At 36.2% G+C, this 21,534-nt stretch overlaps 2 protein-coding genes across 6 annotated transcripts; both read right to left on the bottom strand.

Moving 5' to 3' along the window:
- Positions 1-37: 37 nt before the first annotated feature.
- On the bottom strand, positions 38-9,973 carry LOC103993552 (polypyrimidine tract-binding protein homolog 3). 3 transcript variants are annotated; one of them, XM_009413651.3, is made up of 15 exons: positions 9,818-9,973; positions 9,517-9,635; positions 9,370-9,441; positions 9,204-9,280; positions 5,667-5,745; positions 3,212-3,344; positions 2,923-2,987; positions 2,788-2,837; positions 2,660-2,701; positions 1,625-1,676; positions 1,453-1,507; positions 1,361-1,374; positions 1,078-1,185; positions 853-996; positions 38-646 (listed from the first exon to the last, which is right to left on the bottom strand). In XM_009413651.3, the coding sequence occupies exons 2-15, from the start codon at positions 9,571-9,573 to the stop codon at positions 257-259; spliced, it is 1,338 nt and encodes a 445-aa protein (XP_009411926.1). In that variant the 5' UTR covers positions 9,574-9,635; positions 9,818-9,973; the 3' UTR covers positions 38-256. The 3 variants fall into 3 exon arrangements, with proteins under 3 accessions (XP_009411926.1, XP_065019937.1, XP_009411927.1); XM_065163865.1 differs by lacking the exon at positions 1,361-1,374 and having other exon boundaries at positions 1,433-1,507; XM_009413652.3 differs by lacking the exon at positions 1,453-1,507 and having other exon boundaries at positions 1,639-1,676.
- A 996-nt stretch (positions 9,974-10,969) lies between these two features.
- LOC135646137 (cellulose synthase A catalytic subunit 5 [UDP-forming]-like) lies at positions 10,970-20,197 on the bottom strand. Of its 3 annotated transcripts, none has more exons than XM_065165339.1 (14): positions 19,231-20,197; positions 18,481-18,679; positions 18,157-18,380; positions 18,004-18,079; positions 17,680-17,863; positions 15,705-15,971; positions 15,283-15,628; positions 14,894-15,031; positions 14,012-14,137; positions 13,691-13,903; positions 13,316-13,592; positions 13,038-13,234; positions 12,595-12,945; positions 10,970-12,045 (listed from the first exon to the last, which is right to left on the bottom strand). In XM_065165339.1, exons 1-14 carry the CDS (start codon positions 19,309-19,311, stop codon positions 11,461-11,463), a joined length of 3,264 nt encoding a protein of 1,087 aa, XP_065021411.1. In that variant the 5' UTR covers positions 19,312-20,197; the 3' UTR covers positions 10,970-11,460. The 3 variants fall into 3 exon arrangements, with proteins under 3 accessions (XP_065021411.1, XP_065021413.1, XP_065021410.1); XM_065165341.1 differs by having other exon boundaries at positions 17,977-18,079; positions 18,481-18,557; XM_065165338.1 differs by having other exon boundaries at positions 17,977-18,079; positions 19,231-20,196.
- Positions 20,198-21,534: the final 1,337 nt, after the last annotated feature.

Below are 21,534 nucleotides of genomic sequence, written 5' to 3'. Positions count from 1 at the left end.
GGGCTTTATCAAATCAGAATCAGTTCGTAGGCCAACATTTAAAATGAAGTGAGAAATTGTCACTCAATGGTGTCGATCCTCACATTCGTGTCAAATTATCTTTCACATTACAGAAGCTTAAATTTTCAAAAAACAAGTGCTACGCAATCATCCACCAACATCCAAATGTCGCAAGAGAAGAAAATATCAAGTACAAGAGAAGAAAAAAAATAACAGATAGACTTCGCAATCTTGTATAAAATAAGATAAGGCCTCTCTAAATACTCTGTAACTGGGAGAAGGAAATCCGAATGGTGGACCGGTCAATGGTGCTTGCATGTTTGCACGCAAGGGCCTCGGTAGCCTGCTCCTCGCTCTCGAACAGGACCAGAGCCTGCTTCTTCCCATTCACCTCGAAGAGCTTTGTGTTCACAATTGTTCCATGCTCCTGTAAATGGGTCACGATCTCCTCCTCCGTTATGTCCTGCGCAAGAGCTGACACATGAATCATCTTCGTCGGGGAACAACAGTATTTGTAGTTCTTCACTGCATTATTGTTGAAGCGGTTAAGATTTGATCCAGCATATTCGTGGGTGTCAGCTGCTGGGGTTATGCTTGGATACTTGGAGAAATTCAACTCCAACCTATTCCCAAACAACAATGCCCCCTGCAATTAGAAAGAGTGAAAATTTTGATGGAAGAAATGCCATTAGTTTCTGTGAAAAATAGTTGTTGATGAAAGAATGCAGAGTGCAGGAAAAATGAATATATTATTTTTTTCGAAGGACCCAAACAATATGTTGCATTTCAAGAAAAATGCAGCAATACTCAAAGTTAATCTGAAGATCAACATCAGTTAAGGCACAAACAAACCTTTAAGAAGTGTACAGCTAATTCTGCCTGAAACCCATCCTCCATCTGAACGAGTGCATGATCTGGTTTATTGCGCAGCAGTTTTATTCTTACAATATTGCCATATAACGAGAATAAATTGAAAAGCTTATCTTCATCAACCTTCTGCAGTTATGGAACCGATGGGTTAAACAATTTGCATGAATTACAGTAGGAAGGAAACATAGAGCAAGAATGACAACTTACTTCAGGATTCAAGTTAGTTACTAAGATTGTGCACCTGTCATTAGTACCAGTTACTCCAGGAGGCAAACCTCCACCAAATGCAGCCGCAATTGCTGCAGTGTTGCTCATCTAATTTAATGAAATGTTAGCACCGCATGTAAATATTACCTTTTAATGTCATGAAAGATACATTTAATAATTGTGCAACTAAGCAATCAGAAACACGTATCAACCACACATAAACATGATAACTAAATAAAAATAGGACAAAACCTGCAAGGATAAAGACCACCATGGTACTCACCTGAGCAAATGCAACTGAAACAGTAAAAGAGAAAAGAAGCAATCAGCAAACATAATAGAGGCAACATATTACTTCAGTAGTAGAATATGAACCTCTAGCACCAGATGCTTGAAGTGCATAGAGACTTCCAGCATCACCATAACCAGGCTGTTGCACATAGTGGGGAAAAGGAAAAAACACAACATTGTCAGAAATTAATTGTTTAAAAGAGTAAACTTTGATGGTGTATTGCAAGTATAGAAAATAAGTCAAGAAGCAACTCACTTGTGAAGATCTACCTCTCTGTTCAGTAGGCAAAGATGGATTTGTAAAATCCCTAGACAGACAAAAGACATATTTCAGAAAAGATATCTAAAAAAGAGGTAACATGAGCATCTGCTACCAATCTCAGTTTTATAGTGTTTAATACCAACAGATTAATGCAGAGTTGTGAAACATTTGTGCTACTTCACAGTACAGTTATACATCAAGGCAAAGTGCACATCACAATCACAATTAATGCAGAGGGGAACAAGATGATAAAAAGGGTTTAAAGATTCACAATGCTAACAAACATGGGTCTAAGATTCTAAGCAAGCAATGCCAAGGGAACCTAGAAACTTGGTCTAACTATTACTATGGAATTGGAAAGCATCAGGACAAGGAACAATATGTAGAAGATGGTAAAAGAATGCATCACTGTTTTGCAGAGTAGACCTTATATCCTTTAGTTTTATATTATAAACCAATCAAGAAAATTTGGACTAAAATGCTTCATCAGGTCTAAGATTCTAGCAAATCTGTATGGAAGAATCTTCAGACAGATAAAATTGAAAACTTCAGGACTCGTTATACACTTAATTTGGTCTAAAATGTTTCATCAGGTCAAGCTTCCAGCAAATCTGTATGTAAGAATCTTCAGACAGATAAAATTGAAAACTTCAAGACTCATTATATACTTAATGGCGAGAAATAAAAGCTCTAATGAAAATGTGTTTTGCGAACATAATTATTTCAGAATTGTTGCCAGTGGACACCTGTCTTTTGTTGAGATGCCATACACAGAGCCGGTTATACTTTCTATTAACTTCATTCCTACCTTTGTCCTTACCGCTTATTAGGACATAATACAGTATTTGCTTGAATTCTTGCATACCCGAAAAGAGTGATAGATATTAGTTTAAATAGCCAACTAATCAGCTATTGCTTTTATATGGCTAATTTACTCAACAATTTACTGTTCTGGTGCAACTTGAAATGAAATAAATAATCAAAAACATGTTTTTCAGTACCGGATTAATGGGAAAGTATATAACATACCTAGACCTCTCATTGTTGTAATTTACTTGCAATTCATTGAGACTGGATTTGAACAAAAACAAGAAATATGTAAGAATTTCAAAAAGTGCAGAGTAAAAGAACCAAGTTAATATAAGATTTGAGCTAACTTTGAAAACTGTATATCTAGCTGACAGCAGCCATCATATATATTACGCCCCTGAAGAAGTAACAAAATCATAGTATGAGCAGCTTATACAAACACATTTAAACATCATAAAATTCAAGTGAATACAATTACATACTTGCAGAGAACTTTTTGCCTGCACGGCACTCTGACGAGACTGATACTGGATAAGGGCCTGAAAACCTACAAAACAATAGATTGGAGGTAATTTAAGTTTATGAAAGCTTTCTTTGTATTAAAAATATGAATAGCTCAATCCAATTAGTTCTACCAGTAAAAGAAACAAGAAAAAAAAAATCCTTTAAGAAATAAGACAATAAAGTGACCAAGTACAGACAACAAAATTGTTGTCAATTTCATTTTACATTGTTAAAGTCTGGAAGAGCAAAATTCAGAGAGAAGCTGACCAGCTGACTTCTGGAATGTGACGATTTTCTCTACATATCCATAAGGAGAAAACACTTGATGCAGCACTTCCACTGTGATAGGATAGAGCATGTGATGAATTGTAACTAAGAGGATCCGATTTGGTTGTGAATCCTGAGTGCCCAACACCAAGCCGCCAAAGATGATGGGAAGAGAAATAAAATAAAATAAGTAGAAAATAAATAATTCGAGAGAGAATAAAACATTGAATATTCAGCTAATTATAGTAGAATGAATATAAGTGAATGGGTACGTGAAGATATCATATACAGAAAAGATATTTCTTTTTTGTGAATTATCTACGCTCTTAGTATGCTTCTACTTCATGCAATTAACCTTTGGTAATCATAATCATGAATGGTCCCTCAAAACACTTCGGATTGAGAAGATTCAAAACAAATGCAAAATACACTAAATTACCAGGTCATTTTTTCCTACATAATTCTCCTATGGCCGGTTAGCTCTCTTTCAAGTGGGCTCTAATTCAAACTCTGAAAGAAAGCAAAAGCAAATTGCATTTAACTTTCCCATCACAGATTTAATAGTAAAATCCCAACAGAATTACAGAAATATAGAAAAGAGTAGACCTAACTTAGCACACTTAGACCTAACTTAGCTATGTTAAACCCTAAAACCTGATCCACCCTGTGTCAATAATTTCAAATGAATACATCTTGGTTTCAAGATTCCAGTTGTAAGTCATTTCAAATGTATACATCTTGACTTCGAGATTGCAGTTGTAAGGCTGCATATATTGGCCGTCCAAAGATCACACATTGCCAGGAGCCTGCATTGGCCACCGTTTTTCACATCTTGACCTTGAGATGTTCTAAGTTTCTTAACTCCTTGTATGATGAAGCAACTGTAACAATTGGATCAAGGTAACTAGAGATGTATAGGGTTTCCTTGGACTTCAATTGGTTGCGTTGATCTATGTTTCATCTTCAACAGTAATACCTTGTTGATTGTCTAACTTTGATCATTAGTTAAAAATGGTATCACAATGGATCTTAAAAATTGTAAAACCAGTAATTATCTCTAGGATTGATGAAATTTCTATTACAATATTGATTGCATTTGCCAAATAGTAGTTGTCTATTAAAATATGATAATACCGTTACGATAATCAGAATAGTTATCAGATTTAGACTAAATAATACAGATGAGGTCAAAGATTTGTTTGATGAAAAGCTTCAAGCTGGTTATTGCGATGATGTCCACATGATACTTGATTGAGACTGAAATGGTCAAGTCCTTTTCTCGTTTTCCTTCTAATTTTCCCTGAGCTTATTGTGTTATAACCCCAATATTTTCCAGTTTGTTGCTAAACTAAGGCAACTGCTATTTGCTTGTTAGGATTAATCCAACCAAACAGTTTGCTTGGATTAACCAACTGTTATTTGTCTATTGAAATATGATAATATTGTACTAGATCAGTGGCTACTGCTGTTTGCTTGTTTGCCAAATGCTTGCTTGATTGTCAAACTAAACTAAGGCAACTGTTGTTTGCTTGTTAGGATTAATCTAACCAGGCAAAATGTTTGTTATTTTTAAAATTTTCAATAGAAAAGTGCAGCTGGTTAAACCAAGTAAACTGTTTGATTGGTGTAATCCAAACAAGAAAACAGCAGTTGCCTTAGTTTAGCAACAAACCGGAGAATATTGGGGTCATAACACACAGAGCTCAGGAAAAAATAGAAGGAAAGCAAGAAAAGGGCTTGACCATTTCAGTCTCAATCAAGTACCAATGTGGACATCTTCACAATAACCAGTTTAAGGCTCTTCATCAAATAAATCTTTCACCTGATCCGTATTATTTAATCTATAACTATTCTGACTACAGTAATAAGAAGCCAGGAATAAGTTATAAGAGAACTGAAACCACAGCAGATATCATCTCCGACTTGTTATGATATAACATAAAAACAAGTCCCCCGTTTTCAGTGTGTAAGAATAAAAGCAAACAGAACAACTAGAAAGAACACCAAAATTAATTTAATAGGACTCAACCAAAGAATTAATCAATACCTCAAGCTTGATTGATGTAACTTTAATCTGACGAGAACTACATCAATTTGATTAAGGAAATGTGCATCAAGGTGGTGCCAAGTCCCGATATAACCTTATATTCTGACGATTACACTATTACAGGACATTTTATTTTAGATGATTAACATACCTTACATAAATTTCTAAGATCTGTTATGACAACTACAGCATTATTTGGTCTTAGACTGCAGTTTTGAGTGGCCAAACATGCCAAACTCACATGTACAAAAATATTTCGATCTCAAAGTACAACAAAAAACAATAGTAAAGTTAGGATGATTGGACATTGTAGACAAAGGTACATATTTAATTCAGACTTATGATATATCAAGTCACAAGGGACCCTCGACATTCAGGAAAGGACAATGTAATTATCTGATTGCAGACCTGATCACTTTTCCACCCTGGAGAATCGGTAGTTGTCAGTTCCTGATGTGAAGAAAATTGTATATAAACATTTCTTCCCCTGAAATAATACAACTAAGGTTCAAATGGATTCTAGTAAAACCACTGAATATGAAAGCTTAAAACAGAATCCATAAAGGAGACCTTATGGTAAAAACTAGAATTAGTTATTTCATTTTAATTTTTTTTAATTCAGAAATATAAAGAACTAGCTAGGAATTGAGAGTAACTTAAATCTCAAAAAAATGAACACATTACAATAATGTACAATGATCTACCAATGACTGGTTTATATAATCCAATGATGTAAATTTTGAACCAAATCTTGGTGCAGTACAATGACAAGACTGCTGTCACAAGCAATTGCTTTGGCTACTGATGCAGTAAATAGGCATATACACATATATGAATACATTGTTCTAATATGAAATATAGAAAGACAAACCCAACACACGAGGCTCCTGCCAATGTGGGATCCAAGGATCAATGTTTACAGCTTAACCCCTTCAAGTATAATATGAAAACCTAACTGAGCATAATATATTCACCTATATGTTGATCAGGTTGGCATAACAATCATGTGTATATACTTGAATGTTCGAATTCTTCTATCTAATTGCTTTGCAACATACAATATGCTTTCAAGTATTCTTGGATATTTTAATGTTACTACCATAAAAGCCAAGGTATAGCAAAATGTTCTCTCTCCAATAACATCAAACTATCACAATATTTGTGCACTACCTTACAAAATTATGATGCTATTTTATTTACTAAATGGCAGGGGTGAGTTTTAGTATTTTAGAATTAAGGAAAAAAAAGGGGAAAATGCTTACCATCCAGTTCACAGGGCTTATCAGGCAGTAAGCCTTGAACCGTATGTGGACCATCTGAAATTGGGCACTCCATGTGCCAGTTCACACTCAGACGGTAAATACTGATTGATACAAAGCCCATCTGACAAAAATTGGATCCCTTGGTAGAAAATGACCAAAATATACACTTCATCGCCAATTTGTGGAAAATCACTAGGTATGAATGCCTCAAACATCTATAGCTTAATTGGTGAAATAGTCTCTCTACATAAAACTAAATTTTATTTTACTGACACATACAGAAAATATTTTGTTGTGAATGAACAAAATAGTGAATAATCCTTATGTATGATAATAATTATGGAGACGGGTGTTCTCAAAATTTTGCTACATTTAAAACCAGTAGTATCAATCATATACTTTCTACTTGTACTGAAATATACACATTCCCTGCAAGAGTGAAGCTATACTGAAATGATAAATCTAGAATATTATGTTTTCGCTTACAAAGAGGCAAATCAAGAGAAATAACAAGCAACTTTGTAATAGCTACACACTTAGGTGCCTTGTTTACTGCATGGGATTTAGGTTAGGTGGATGACCAAAAGTTGGCTTAAGCTTTTCTAACAAAGGATGAGGAAAATCCAAGACTTGAACTAAACCCACAACACCAATGACCTTTTCAAACCTTAATATAGAACTAAAGAAATGGGTAATGGAGTATTTTTCTCAAAATCTGAAAGAGTTTATTATAACCAAAATATCAATCAGTTGAATAACCGGCACAAGTTGATGCCCTTTTCTATGAGAATACCAGCACAAACCAACAATACAGAAGGAAGAACATAATTGCAAGAATATTTTGCTAAATACATCTTGCAAAGCCATAGTTGAACATTTGAACAAACTGTTGGCATCCCCATATATTTAAATTATTCAAAACCAAGGAACTAATGAAGGCCAGTTCTTTGCATTTATTTCTGAAATGTCAAACAGAGACTAGATGCTCCAGTACTAAAATAATGGTTCGTATCCCTAAATGAAACCCCATCTTTCCAGGCAGTGCAGCACAATTAGAATATACAGGGACAATCCTACATAAATGGCCAAAATACCCCCAGAATAAAATGATTGCTCACCAACATTTTAAGGCTCTGATGGGTATCTCAAAAATACACTTTATGTTTCAAATCAAGACATGATGGATAGCCACTGATCTTTCATCAGTAGGGGAAAAACAGAACGTACAACAACATATAATTTATGAAAGATAAGCAGCAATAAATTTAAGGGAAAAAAATATCATGGTGCACATCCTGGATAGCTGGATCTACGATTGGCAGGTCAGCGTAACATATAATCTTATATAATATCTCAGAAAAAAATAATGCATAACATACCATCTATATAATATCTCAACAAAAAGAAAATAATGCATAATTTGATAAGCCAAGCAGACAATCAGGATACATCTTAACTTGTTTCAAACACAATAAATAAAGAACTCAAAGCCAGAAGACCACACCAGTGTTATAAGATTAAAAACCACACCACATTCAGCAGTGTTAACTGCAGAAATGTCAAATTTATAAATTTCATATTAACTGGTCCAATGTTATGTCATATTGGTAGATTCAATGTCAGATAGATGAAATATATGGATGAAGTAGGAAAATTTCATCCAAGAAAAATAATTTAAACAAGGTGTGAATATGTTATTTCTTAATTGTACAACCTTTTGTTCTTTTGTCAAATATCCATCACCCTGTATTTCCCATAAATCCTACATGTTCTATTCATGACACTGCTTAAATCACCATCTGTAAAAAATTCCCCAGTTTCCCATTCAACATCACTCCTATTTGAGAAGCATAAACCTTACACTATACTAAATATCTCTTCTTTGAAACAAGTCATAATGTTATTATTCTATCATCATTTTTAAGACAAAACCAGTGAAATTCCTTCTAAATTTTTATATAACAATACTGCTGTACTTAATTTTTTTCTTACATGTGCCAAATTTTATATCTAATAATATTATTTATGTTTTCCCCGATTGATTCTGTACAAACCAATTATAACAATTCCACTCTGATCACTTATCAACTGGCAGTAATCTCTTACATGAAGTGTTCCAACATTTCAAGTTGTTCAAGTATACCAATGAAAAAAAATTGCAAATCCTTATATACAACCAAAATCACAAATTGAATAATGTTGTCACTTCCTGGTGGTTTGTGAGCCTGCCTTATTGTTCTCTTGAACTGTCTAAGCAGCAGGAACCACTTGCAGTGAGTCCTTGGTATGGGAAGTATCTAACGTATGGTTGAAATAGCCTGAGTGACACCTCATCTCTGAAAAGTTGTGATTGTTATTTGTAGAAAGAGTGACAAAAATTAACTTTTTCTTTCATGATAGAAAATGTTGCAAGAAGGAAGAATTTATGTCTGTGGTGTGTGCAGGAGTGGGGGGTTTGGGACGGGTTATATAGTAAAAATTACTAGATTTTCCAATTATCCCAAGCTGCATGACATGCTTGAGTATCTGCAAGCAAATTGATCAGCTCTAGGTAAGGTTCATAGGAGGGGGATGCTTCAACTTAATCCTAGGAATAGGCTATCACAATGCAGCATCTTCACAAAGTGTTAATAACCTTAAAAGCACCCAAAACAAGAAAAAGGATAAGTATTCAGGCCCACACCTGACACTTGGTTGGACACTTGTATAGTACTGTAGAACATTAACAGCAGAATTCAAATCATGCATCTGAAGAAGAGCCTGTTAGATAGAAACTGGATTATTAGTGGCTGAAAGCTGCATATAGGTAGATGGAAGAGGGCGACTTATAATAAGAGGGGAAAAGGAACCTGGTTTTTGGCTCGTAACATCACAAGCTTAGTAACAACACCAAACGGCTGCACTAACTGAAGAAGGTCATTCTGCATACAGCGCGAAACTTGAGTCGATAAATCAAGAAACAAATTGGTCGAACACGGTATCTCACGAAAAACTACCTCAGATATCTCATGCCCAACGTTGCGGATGTGAATGACCTTGGAGGGCTCCGCCATTGTCGCACTTAACTCTCTAGCTCAAGCTAGAAAGCAGAACAATCTCAAGAACTCTTCCTCACCTTACCGGTACAACACCAACGACAAAGAATCAAAACGCAGCAAAATTCAATCTTTAATCTTCCACTCTACACGAAAATGAAAAAGGAAAGGCAAACGACGGGGAGGAAACAGGCGGCCGTGATCCCAAATCTAACGCGCAAGAACGAACACGACAAGGAACGAGAGGGATCGCGGTGCGCACCCACAGCGACAGAGAGGACGATCGCGGCGTAGGGTTCTCGATCGTGCGAACCAGAGCTAGTGAGATGGGATCGGAAGCACACTTATTCGATTAGGGCTCCGATGATGGCTCACTTCCCTCTTTATCGAGCCCCAAAGTGCGTCGAACCCTAACGGATGAGACGCTGATCTTTATCGTGGTCCGGAACACCCGACAACAAACAAGTGTTTCGGTGGGCCGCCGGAACACCGAGGGCTCGATCATGCTGTTAATCCCCAACATCTGATCTAAGTTCACGAACTTTGACGCATCGATACTATCGTTCGATTTCCGTGCATACAATAACAATAACAATAACTGTCATAAAATCCCAACTGTCCGACGTGGGATCGGCTACGGATAATTTTATAAAAGCCATATTCTTATTTAAATTTAAAAAATGGAATCCCTATTTATAATTTATAGTAAGATTTTTTTCTTAAAATTATTTCACTTCTTAGGAGTTGAATATTTTTAACATATGTTTATATTTATCTATTTTTGAGTCTATACTTAATTATTCACAAATGAAAAATATCAAACAGCGACCTAATTGAAAATGATTGAATTGATCCCTCTGAAGACTATACAATTGGAGCTAAGTCGGAAGAAATGATTTCTCACTTTTATCATTTTTTTTATTTCTTTCATATCGGTACAAGAAAATTACACATCAAAATTTATGCGTTTAAATCACGAAAGGTGTAGGGTTTGTAATATGAATTCTTTTCAAAATATAATATGAAAATATGTAACATCCCTCAAAATTTGATAGGCATTTTGTGGGAAATAACCTCTCCATTTCATCAATCATATGGAAATAGACAGTCACATGTAATATATTAATGGAAAGATGCTTGAATTATTAATGAATATAACAAAAATTGATGTGTTTAATTCAGAATTTGAATACTCATGTAATATATATTTTTCAGAATTTGAAATGAATATATATATATATATATATATATATATATATATATATATATATATATATATATTCAAATGTATTGTATTATCAGCTACTATGGGCATCAGAATAAACCCAACAACAGCTAACAACTCTGCAGACAAGCATCAGCTCAACACCTTGTGACAGCAAGATTTGGTTCAAGAAATGCTCAAAACACAGACTTTCTGGAAACTGAAAAGAACATGACACACTCATCAAGCTTCAGAAATTGTTTACAAGAACACCATGTCACAGAATCAAACACTGCGGCCTAGTGAGAGTTGGCACCAGTAGCTCAGAGAATCCACAATGAGGAAATAGGCTATGATCAATTGTATGAGTTTCAAAGGTCAAAAGTAGCAAATGTTTCTTGAAGATTACACAATGCCAGACCATGACCGTGAATAGCCATGAAGGTCAAGAACCAAGAAAGAATCAACAAAAAATGCCTTTATAGTGAATTATTGGCGATGAGTCAGGTTCCAGCTCCCCATATCTACAATGGCCAACAATGACCATTCTTTTCTTCCACCTTTTACCAACCAAATCTCCCTTCTTGCCGGTCTTGTACAATGAAATTTTTCCTCAAAACAATATTCTCCTCGACTCAGATTCAGGGCACTCTTTTTGCAACTCCCAACAGCAAAAGTGACATCATAGAACTCCAGAAGTGCTAATTACAATCCAAACCACAAACTTCTAGGACAGGCCCGTCATATTTTGCAATGAATGGATTTACTCTGACCCACAGAAGCGAACAAATAGATGCCAAAAGTATAGACCAAACTATCACTATGGTAGGCACTCGATCCTGCTTTCCCATCATTCCTTTCAGAAAAGGATAGAGATGGACGATGACCCAGAAGGCAAAGAAGAGCTTACCAAACAATGGGCCCCATGACTCATACCCATTGGAAATGGCATTAGAAATTCCAGCTACGACACCGATGATGTTAAGAATGAGCAGGGTCATAGGGGGAATCAGCAAAGATGTCCACTTGAAGAGATAAAGCTCTGCGAACTCGCCATCATCCCCTCCTTTGGATGTCACGGTGAAGTTGGTCTCAACACCAGCAAGAACCTTCAGAAGGCCCTGAAAGAGGGCAAAGAGGTGTGAGGAGACGCCACCAATCACCCAGAACTGCTCATTCCTCCACCAGTCATCAATGCTTACGCCTCCCCATTGCATCTCAAGAATGCCAGTCGCAGCAATGGAGATGAATAAAGCCATGAATACTATGCTAGCATAGCTACTAATCTGCAAAATACAAGTTTTGGTTATTTATAGGGCAGAAAAGTCATGTAATGTAAGCTATTATGCAATACTAACAAAAAAGTATAATGAGAGAAAAACAAATAGGAAAGGATAATCATTTGTGTGCAAACAAGACGTAATGAACTAAAAGAAAACAACAGCTTAAAATTGGATATGACAATTAGAAACTTATGGTTATGTTCAAATGATCCATTTCACACTTCAACGTGTATAATTTCTTGGCAACTACAATAAGCAAATGAGCTTCGGTTCATACAATGTCATTTCTTCCACCATGTCTTTTTACCAAAGATTGTCTCTACCTGATCCTGCATATTTTCTCATATAATATGTTTTCAATACACCAAATTTGACCTTGTTTCTCAGGTAGTTACCACAGTATTTTACATAAAGTCATCAAAACAATACAAGGAACCTGTCAAAAAGCCATCATTTTGGACCCTAGCAAATGACTGATGAAACTTAATACACCCTAAAAATAATAACAAAAAGATTGTATCCAAAAAATTAAGATGGATATTAGTGAAATACCTCAGGTACTATAAATTTTCCGGAGAGAAGACAAATAGCTGGCAACGTACAATAAGCAATCAAAGGAATAGATGTCCATGGATAGACAACAGAATTTATATAGGAGAACCTCTCCAACCACTTTAACCCACTTCTGTAGCCATACCAAATAGGGCAGTGCTTGCTCAGAAAAATTTCTACAGATCCAAGAGCCCATCTCAAAACTTGATGAAGACGGTCAGAGAGGTTGATGGGAGCTGACCCTTTAAATGCTGGTCTTTTAGGTATGCAGTAAACCGACCGCCAACCATGGCAATGCATCTTAAAGCCAGTAAGAATATCCTCTGTAACAGATCCATATATCCATCCAACCTGGACAAACATGCAAAATAGGAATAAGGAGATTAGTTGATGCATGGCAATCTGTCAGACAGGTAACAGTGCTCATGAACATTAAGACTTGCCTCTTTTCCCCATTCAGTTCTATCTTCATAACCACAACTTATTACATGTATAGCCTCACCAATACACGAAGCAAAACCAACACCCTGAGCCATCCCACCATTCTCCAGGAGAGTTGAAGCCACAAAGACAGGAGATTGCCCAAACTTTTTCTCCAGCTTTTCTCGGGGCACTAAGGATGAGCTTTCATTTTCTTGTCCTGCAACAACAAGTACAATATCTGAACAAAAATTCTATGGATGGCTCTTTAACACCTAGGTAACGGTTGTTTAAAAGTTACCTTTAACTTTGTCAATACTCTCAAGCGCATGTACTTGAATAGATGCTTCTCTGTGCTTTGCCCACTTTGCTTTCTTCTTCTCTTGCTTAATTTTCCCTCTTTTATTTCTTTTAGATCCACAACAGCTGCAGCACCATTTTGGCCAACAATTGCAGGTTTTTCCTGGAGGCTTCTCCTTGACAGGAGCATCAAAACCATACAGAGCTTGCCTTCTGAAAACACATCCAGTACCAACATAGATTGGTCCCTGGATCCCATCAAGGCCTTTCATATTGATCTGTTCGAGCAAAATAGCATCAATTTACTGTCATAAAATTATAAACGTAGAGCTGTATTTATATATAACATAACACTGAAAGAAATACTTCTACTCACATCAAAAAACACAACATTGCGGTTTGAATATCTGTCATGACGATCGATCCCATCAAATCTCTGAGGAAATTGCACGTAGCATACTTTCTTTCCTGAGATGGGATCCATCAAAAAGCACATAGCTTCCCGAAGAGCTTTACTATTGTTTATATAATGATCACAATCCACATTCAAAATGTAAGGAGCATTGGAGATTACAGCTGAAACTCGCACCTAAATAGCAATTAAATGTCAAAGGTTAACAAAAAGGGGAAAACCATATCTGAACTTCACAAGAAATGTAATGCAGAACACAGGAAATTGGCAAGAGAGGAATAATACCAATGCATTCATGGCACCAGCTTTTTTGTGGTGATCATATCCAGATCTTTTCTCACGAGATACATATACAAGACGTGGTAGCTCATTACCTGCCTCATCAAGCACACCATTATGACCCAGAAAGACCTGTTAAAATTTTCAACAAGGTAAAGAATTCTTAGGATTTTGTGCAAAAGATGTGTAGAATTCTAATTTTTCAATTCTTAAAAAAAATCATGTAGAGAACATTTTTTTGTACACAGTACTGCAAAGCACCGGCACACACCAGGGTAAAATTAGACCAAAAGATCAATGTAAAGCATATAATTCCACATTAATGTACATTACATTTTTTGTCGCAAACCAGAATCCAAAAACCCATATTCCTTGTTCCTTGCCATGCTGTCTCATCCTCAATTATGTACCATGCAACTTGGAATAACCCAGTCATTCAATGCTGTGTATTTTGCACCGGCACACACCAGAGACAGCAGGGACCGACCCAGATAACAATGAAGTGGCAAGCAGAAAACAGCAGTGTAAGCTACCAGGCAGGTTATATTGAAAACAGTTAAATATCACTCCATGTACAACCGCTGCCTTCATCAATCTCAACAGGCCCTTTGCAACTCGCACTCAAGTTTGCTATGAATGCTCGAAAAGTAACCACCATTCTCAATGAAGGGAAAAAACTTCACTATTCTTCCACCAGCTTCCAAAATAATCTTTTAACAAGGTTTATTGTCTCTCCCAAAAATAAATAAAAAATAAATGTAATCCAACTTCCTTTTAGCAGAGGAAAATGGACTCTAATTCCATTTAAAGATCTAAATGCTTGCAAGACAAGAAAAAGGTTTTCCCTAGTAGGAACAGAATATCATTGGTTATAGTACAGGGAAACACCTGAATCATTCCTGGATGGTCTCGAACGTTATTTCCAGGCCATAGAGTTCCATCCTGCATTGTCCAGCCTTCCTCAGGAACTTTCTGTGCTTTGGCAACTAATGCATTAATGTGAACCTTAAATTCCTCATACTCTCTCTGCATGAATGAAATAAAAAATAAGAATAAGTTGCACATGATATGGACAAATATTAAGAACCAGAACCTTGGGGATTAAAACCAGACTTTGCCAGATGGCAAATATTAGACCATAAAACAGATGAAATGGAAATGATAACTTTAATGAAGTCAAAGTTGATAACAATAAAGACAAACCAAATTGTTTCATACAAATACACTCAACAACAAATTATCAGAAGTAAATATTGAGTATACTTGTAATGACACACCTTCATTGCACGACGTTCCCTCACGAAATCTGGATGAACTTTATCCTTCAGATAATCAATTTTCTGCACAAAGTACCATTCAGGAGCACGAGGCTCGATGTTGAATTTCTTACAGAATGGAACCCACTTTTTAGCAAATTCAGAGGTTTCTGAAAGTGCCTCAAATGTGAGCATTGCAGCACCATCATCGGAGACATAGCATGAAACTTTATCAACAGGATAATCCACAGCAAGAATAGACAAAACTGTATTTGCAGTGATCAAGGGGGGTTCCTTTGTAGGATCAACTGTGCTAACAAAGATATCAACGTCTGCTAATTCAGATGGTTTCCCTTCTTTCTCATACCTAGGAACAAAGTTACATGCAAGAAAATAAGGACCTAATAAATAATGATAACAGTAAGTGATGATGAAATTCATACCTCAATGAGAGACGATCCAAGTAGGTCTCTCGCTCTATAGGGAACCATTTTGGGAACTGATCAAGAATCCATGAGACAGCAAACCATATTTCACATATAACTGATGTCAGCCATAGTCCATAAGCATCAGGAACAGGATGCAGAAGTCTATATTGGAAAAAGAAGCCAAGAATCACAAGCCTCAGCAAAATTATTATTCTGTAAGGGCTTATCATACTGGAAGTTATGGGCATCTTCCTCGATAATGGTTGCCTGCTCTCGTCGGACCTAAAACAGTTCAATGAAAAATATACATGAGAGCATGAAAAGAAAAGATTATATGGCAATTGAAACCCTGACAAAGCTAATGGTACTTTTCAGACAATTAAAAACACAAATGAACTACAACTAAGCATACTCAGAGCTAAATTTTCTTCTGAGAACGGAAGAGGAATTGTTGATCAAATATGAATATGATAAAATCACTGCTTTGAAGAAAACAAGAAATCATAGATCATAATGAACAAATAACAAGAATTTATAATGGTTTGTACTGAGGCCAAAGATCTATGTAGCCATCCCCAAATATTTGAGATATTACCGCTTGTTGTTGTTGAATAAACAATAAAAGGTTAATAGAACACTGCTCCTCTAACAAGGGTCTTTAACACTTATATAACAGAAATATCCAAAGCTTGCTCCAGGTCTAGCAATGTTCTTTAACACTTCTCCTCTAACATAGTTATGATAGTAATGGTGGCAATCAAAGTACCATGTCTAGCAACTTGCTTTTGTGGTGTTGGCATCTTTAGCTCTCGTCCTTAATGCTGTAAAAATGCCCTAACTCATTACAGGCCAACTATGAGGTAGAATGCCTTGTACTTAGATTAATATACCTCATTAGTTAAAGAGCACAACAGACCACGTCTCTAAGTGCTTTAGTATATATTGAATGTATAACAAAGGGCATGAGACAAGTAATTGATTAACAACATTCATTGAAAAAGACAATTGGCTATTTTTCACTTACAAGGGGGCAAATGAAAACACAATCTATACTTTATAGCATAAATAGCAATATAAACCACACGCTGACTGGTAAAGAAAGAAACCGTATTGCAAAACCATCAGCCATTGTATTTCATCAGCTACAGACAAGTTAATAAAACATTAGAACTCCTCTCCACCATATATCAAGCTGCATCCAAGTATCTTTACATTAAGATACATATCCAGAGAGATCCTTTATCACAATTCTAGAGTCACCAAATTTCAAGCTCCCCAGGAAATCAAAGCGCGTCTGTGAGACAGTCTCATAAATTCATTCCACAAGCTCATACTTAAAGAACCAGAATTTCCATCACTGATCTCAAAATTATTTGATTTGACATGTCCAATTTGAGCAACCAGAAATCAGCATATCTTACATTACTTGTTTCAAACTTTTCACATTCATTCTACATAGTGACTTGGATGCACAGGTACAATATTCAAACAGCATAATACTTAGAAATATGTTTGTCACAGTTCATGGCTTTTCATCACAATTCATGCCAGACTCAACTCAATAATCAATATATTGGAATACTAATAATCTCCTGCAGCTATCTGTCACAATAGTTTTTCAGTGTGGTATGCACTTTCACTACTTACAACAAAGGTTCTCCCAAACTTACCGATCCATTTCTAACTTCTTCCAAAATCCTAGTCATGCAGATAACTAATATTTTGGATGTGCTAAACATAGAATTATGACATCAATAGATTCCCAAGAGATCTCTCATAAGCAAAACAATCACTAAGACTTGAGTGCTTCATTGTAATTATCAAAAGCAACCAAATGAGGAAGCTTACATGTAACAGTAAAATTTAGAAGTTAATAAGAAATATCAAAATCCAAGAATAGTTCGATAACTTTACTAGTTTAATATGGAGAGGACAAAGTATAAATCAAAATATTTCTATAGACTGTAAAAAGGAAAAATGTTGAACTTACATGGACAAATCAGAATTGGCTGGATCATATCCATCAATGTAGCCACCATCCCCTCCTTCGAGCTGATGTTGTTGCATTCTACTGAGTTGGTTTCTCTTCCACTCATCAATTCGATTCTTCCATGCAACGGTTCCATAGCCATAGACTGAAATGTCTTTATTAGGATTTATGGGTCTCGATTGTGCTGCAGAATTAAATTAAAAGAACATGTTATGAAATAATAAAAAATTGTATACACACAAAAGAGTGCAAAATGTTTAGAAAGAACAATACATTAGACCAAAGCAATCAACTCACTAGAAGCAAAAGTCCCTGAAGCAGCACCTTGATGAACTTGCCCTCCAAAGCCCCCGTATGGAGGAATTATTAGAGCATGGTCGTCACAGGAAATTCCATCAACCTAATCAGACAAAATACTGTTACAAACATAATATGTTCCAAACAAGAACAAATCAAATTTACATTTAAGAATCTTACTTCTTCACCATATGTCAGAAGTGGAATATTGCTACCATTTTGCTGCACATTATTGGAAGGAATACCCAATCCACTGAGAGAACCTTGTCCTACATAGGGATATCCATAAAGTTTTGGATCGGGTACGCTCACTGTTTCCTTCCCATTGAAATTGTAATAATTGAGTTCTTTGTAGATATCATCATCACCATCTTCATCCTCGTCACCCTCGACTCTAGCACTACCTGAACAGTAATGTGCTTGTCCAAATAACTCATTGCTTTCGAGGGGAAAAAAAACAAAATCAAAGATGCCTAATAATTAGTTTATATGCCAAGCTCGCACCTTTGTGGCGCTTGTATCGGGTCTTACACCGTGGACATGCCTGACTCCCCTCCCTCCTCTCATACTCATAGCAAGTCCTGCAAACAGGGAAGGCACACTCATTGCAGGCAACAAACAGCTCCTTTTCTTCCTCCAAAATCTCAATATCATCCCCACATATCTGGCATATTTGCCCGTTCGAATCATGGGCAGACTTGGACTGCAATGACCAATAATATCATGAGACTTACGACTGGGGACGCTGACAACCGAAATGAGAAAAAAATTGTAACATGGCTGGTTTGGTTATATTCCCATCATAGTGAAGTGAAAAACAAATATTACCTCGTAAAAGATTATAAATCAACAAGAACAACAAAGACCACAAAAAACCCACAAGAACGTTCCTTCAAAGCAAGAAATAAGTATTGGGAATGATAGGGCAGTGGCCAGCAGTCGGAAAATGAGATAAATCTGGGAAAAAAAAAAAAAAGAAGAAGTTTTGATTTACAACGTTGAAGAAGAAAGGATGATCGAACAGACTTGCAAGAAAATGAGAACTATTCTGCCCAAAACCAACATTTATAAGGGCATATACGATCGCATATCTCAACGATAGGGCAGATAAACTAACAAATGCTAAAGAAACGCAACGCAAATACATGTCCGAACGCTGTAGGCAAATTCCAGTACGAATAATCTAGAACAAATGGAACAAAGCCCAGTAATAACCGAACGCTCATCAAAATCGGAGATTTTTAACACGCTCACCTTTCCGAAGTCATCTGCATTGATCACCACGAACTCGTTCCGGTTGCGCGACCCGGCGACAAGCCGCCGCCCCGTTTCCATCTCCCACCAAACCGATCAAAAAGAAACCCTTCTTTCCTTCAAAGCACCTCCCCGCCGCCTCCAAAATCCTCCAACAAATCGATCACTCCCTCTCTCGCATCGCCCACCGGAATGCAAATAAATACGCGAAAAGAAGAAGACGAGAGAAGAAAAAGCGTCAAGATCGGGTTTTTCCTCTTCCTTTTCGCTTCCCCCGCTCCCCTTTCCGCTCCCTCTCTTTCCGAAAACTTCTGGAATAGACGACACGGGGGAGTGAAGCGGACGCTTGAAAGAAAACAGCACAGAGCAGAGAGAGAGAGAGAGAGAGGGAGTGTGGGCCTGGGAGAGTGTACGCGGTCAGCAAAAGGGACAGTAGAAAACAGAGGGAGCCAGAGAGCGATAAAGAAAGGAAACCAAAGAACAAATTTTTATCCTCTTCAACGCGTCAAAACGAGATCGGACACTCAAAAAATGAGGATATGGAGAGGGAAGGGGTAGCGAAGGGAATCTGAAGCGTATTGGCCGCGGGCACGGGCCCGCTCGTTGGTGCTGTCCAGCGCGGCCGCCCCCGCGTCCCGTAGCGCCCTTTTCTGCACCCCTCCGGTGGTGCACTGTAGGGTTTAGGCGTCCTCCACACGCTTCTCTTCTTTAGACAGAGAGAGGGGGGGAGAGCGCAGTAGCCAACAGGCCGAGGGGCCAACCGCGTTGCCGTGTGAAGGAACGCGATCGTTTGCGCTTCGAGGGGCGAGGTATTGACTCGGTCCTTTGAGATCCGTGCCGAGATCGGTCTCGATGCTATTGTGTTTGGGGCAAGCAGACACCTCCATGGATCGCAGATGAGGGAAGGATAACTGCAGGTGGGAGATCGTAGAGATTCACTTGGCAAACATGGCTGGATCTCATCACTGCACTGCTGTCGTCCAAAAGATCTCTTCCTTCTTCCTGATGGGTAATCAATCCATACATAGATTACATATGTCTGTAAGAACGTCTTGCAAGTAATTTAATATATTTAAAAATAATAAATCATATTAAAGTCATGTTTTTTTTAGAGAATAAATTCATTGAACTATATATCTATTAACAAATTACAAAATTACTTACGATATTTAAAAATAATAAATCAAATTAAAATCATATTTTTTAGAGAATAAATTCACTGAGCTATCTATTAACGAATTACAAAATTTAAAAGGAAATGCACTTTTCATCAATTATTGATTTATTTATGAGTTTATTGAGTTTACGTAAGAAAGTCTTATATGTAATTTAAAATAATATATTAATAAATCTATAAAAATATTTTTTTTGAATAAAACTATCAATGAACTAAGTATGTATTAATAAATTACAAAATTATGAGAAAAAAACACTTCTTATATGTATTTTTTTTATCAATTATTAAAGCAGGTATTAATAAAGCACTTTTCATCAATTATTGATTTATTTATGAGTTTATTGAGTTGACATAAGAACGTCTTATATGTAATTGAACATAATAGATTAATAAATCTATAAAAATAATTTTTTTTGAATAAAACTATTAATGAACTAAGTATGTATTAATAAATTACAAAATTATGAAAAAAAACACTTCTCCTCAATTATTGCTATATTAATGAGTTTTTTTAGTGTATTTTAGAAATTCAGTATAATAAAGATATCACTTTTTGAGAAATCAGAAAATAAAATATCTATCAGCAAATTAAAAAAAATATGAAAAAGGCCCCATTGGAGTAAAATCTCAACAATTATTGTTAGACTTATGAGATTTTTTGAGTTTATGTAAGAACATATTATACATAATTTTAATATAATAAAAAAATATGATTTAAAAATAATTGAATTGAGTATCTATTAATAAATCCCATAACTAAAAAGACATCCCATTGGTGTGAAATCAAATGGTTAATTTCATTGTCCAGAGAAAAACAATCAAAAACATAAATTGCAAATTTTGTTGGATTTATCATGTTATTTTTTTTTCTCTTTGGCATCATTTCTCTCACATATCAACTGTAATCCTTCTTGTTTGGCTCTCACTATTTCATCTTTATATTGTGATTAATACTTTCTAATTGTTGTGAGCAATAGATCCATTAAATCCTAACCAAAATCTTACCTCATTGATATGCATGACTTTCTTGGTGGTGGGATCAAACTAGGAAGGATGTCACAGCCTGAGTCCCCATCAATGCACAGCTTGAGTCCCCATCAAGCACAAAGCATGGGGTGGATGTAGTG

Source organism: Musa acuminata, chromosome BXJ3-8 (assembly GCF_036884655.1).
Source record: "Musa acuminata AAA Group cultivar baxijiao chromosome BXJ3-8, Cavendish_Baxijiao_AAA, whole genome shotgun sequence".
NCBI lineage: Eukaryota > Viridiplantae > Streptophyta > Magnoliopsida > Zingiberales > Musaceae > Musa > Musa acuminata.
This window is presented reverse-complemented; position numbering and strand designations above follow the sequence as displayed.

Coding starts and splice junctions, on each gene's coding strand:
- LOC103993552 (XM_065163865.1), bottom strand. CDS start 9,573: ATGGCGGAGCCCTCCAAGGTCATTCACATCCGCAACGTTGGGCATGAG. Junction 1,677..2,659: donor TACAACAATGAGAGGTCTAG/GTATGTTATATA, acceptor TTGTCTGTCTAG/GGATTTTACAAATCCATCTT. Junction 1,186..1,432: donor GTTCATATTCTACTACTGAA/GTAATATGTTGC, acceptor TCATTAAATTAG/ATGAGCAACACTGCAGCAAT.
- LOC135646137 (XM_065165338.1), bottom strand. CDS start 19,311: ATGGAAACGGGGCGGCGGCTTGTCGCCGGGTCGCGCAACCGGAACGAG. Junction 18,381..18,480: donor CCGATACAAGCGCCACAAAG/GTGCGAGCTTGG, acceptor ATTACTGTTCAG/GTAGTGCTAGAGTCGAGGGT. Junction 12,046..12,594: donor GAAAATTTATAGTACCTGAG/GTATTTCACTAA, acceptor TGTATTTTGCAG/ATTAGTAGCTATGCTAGCAT.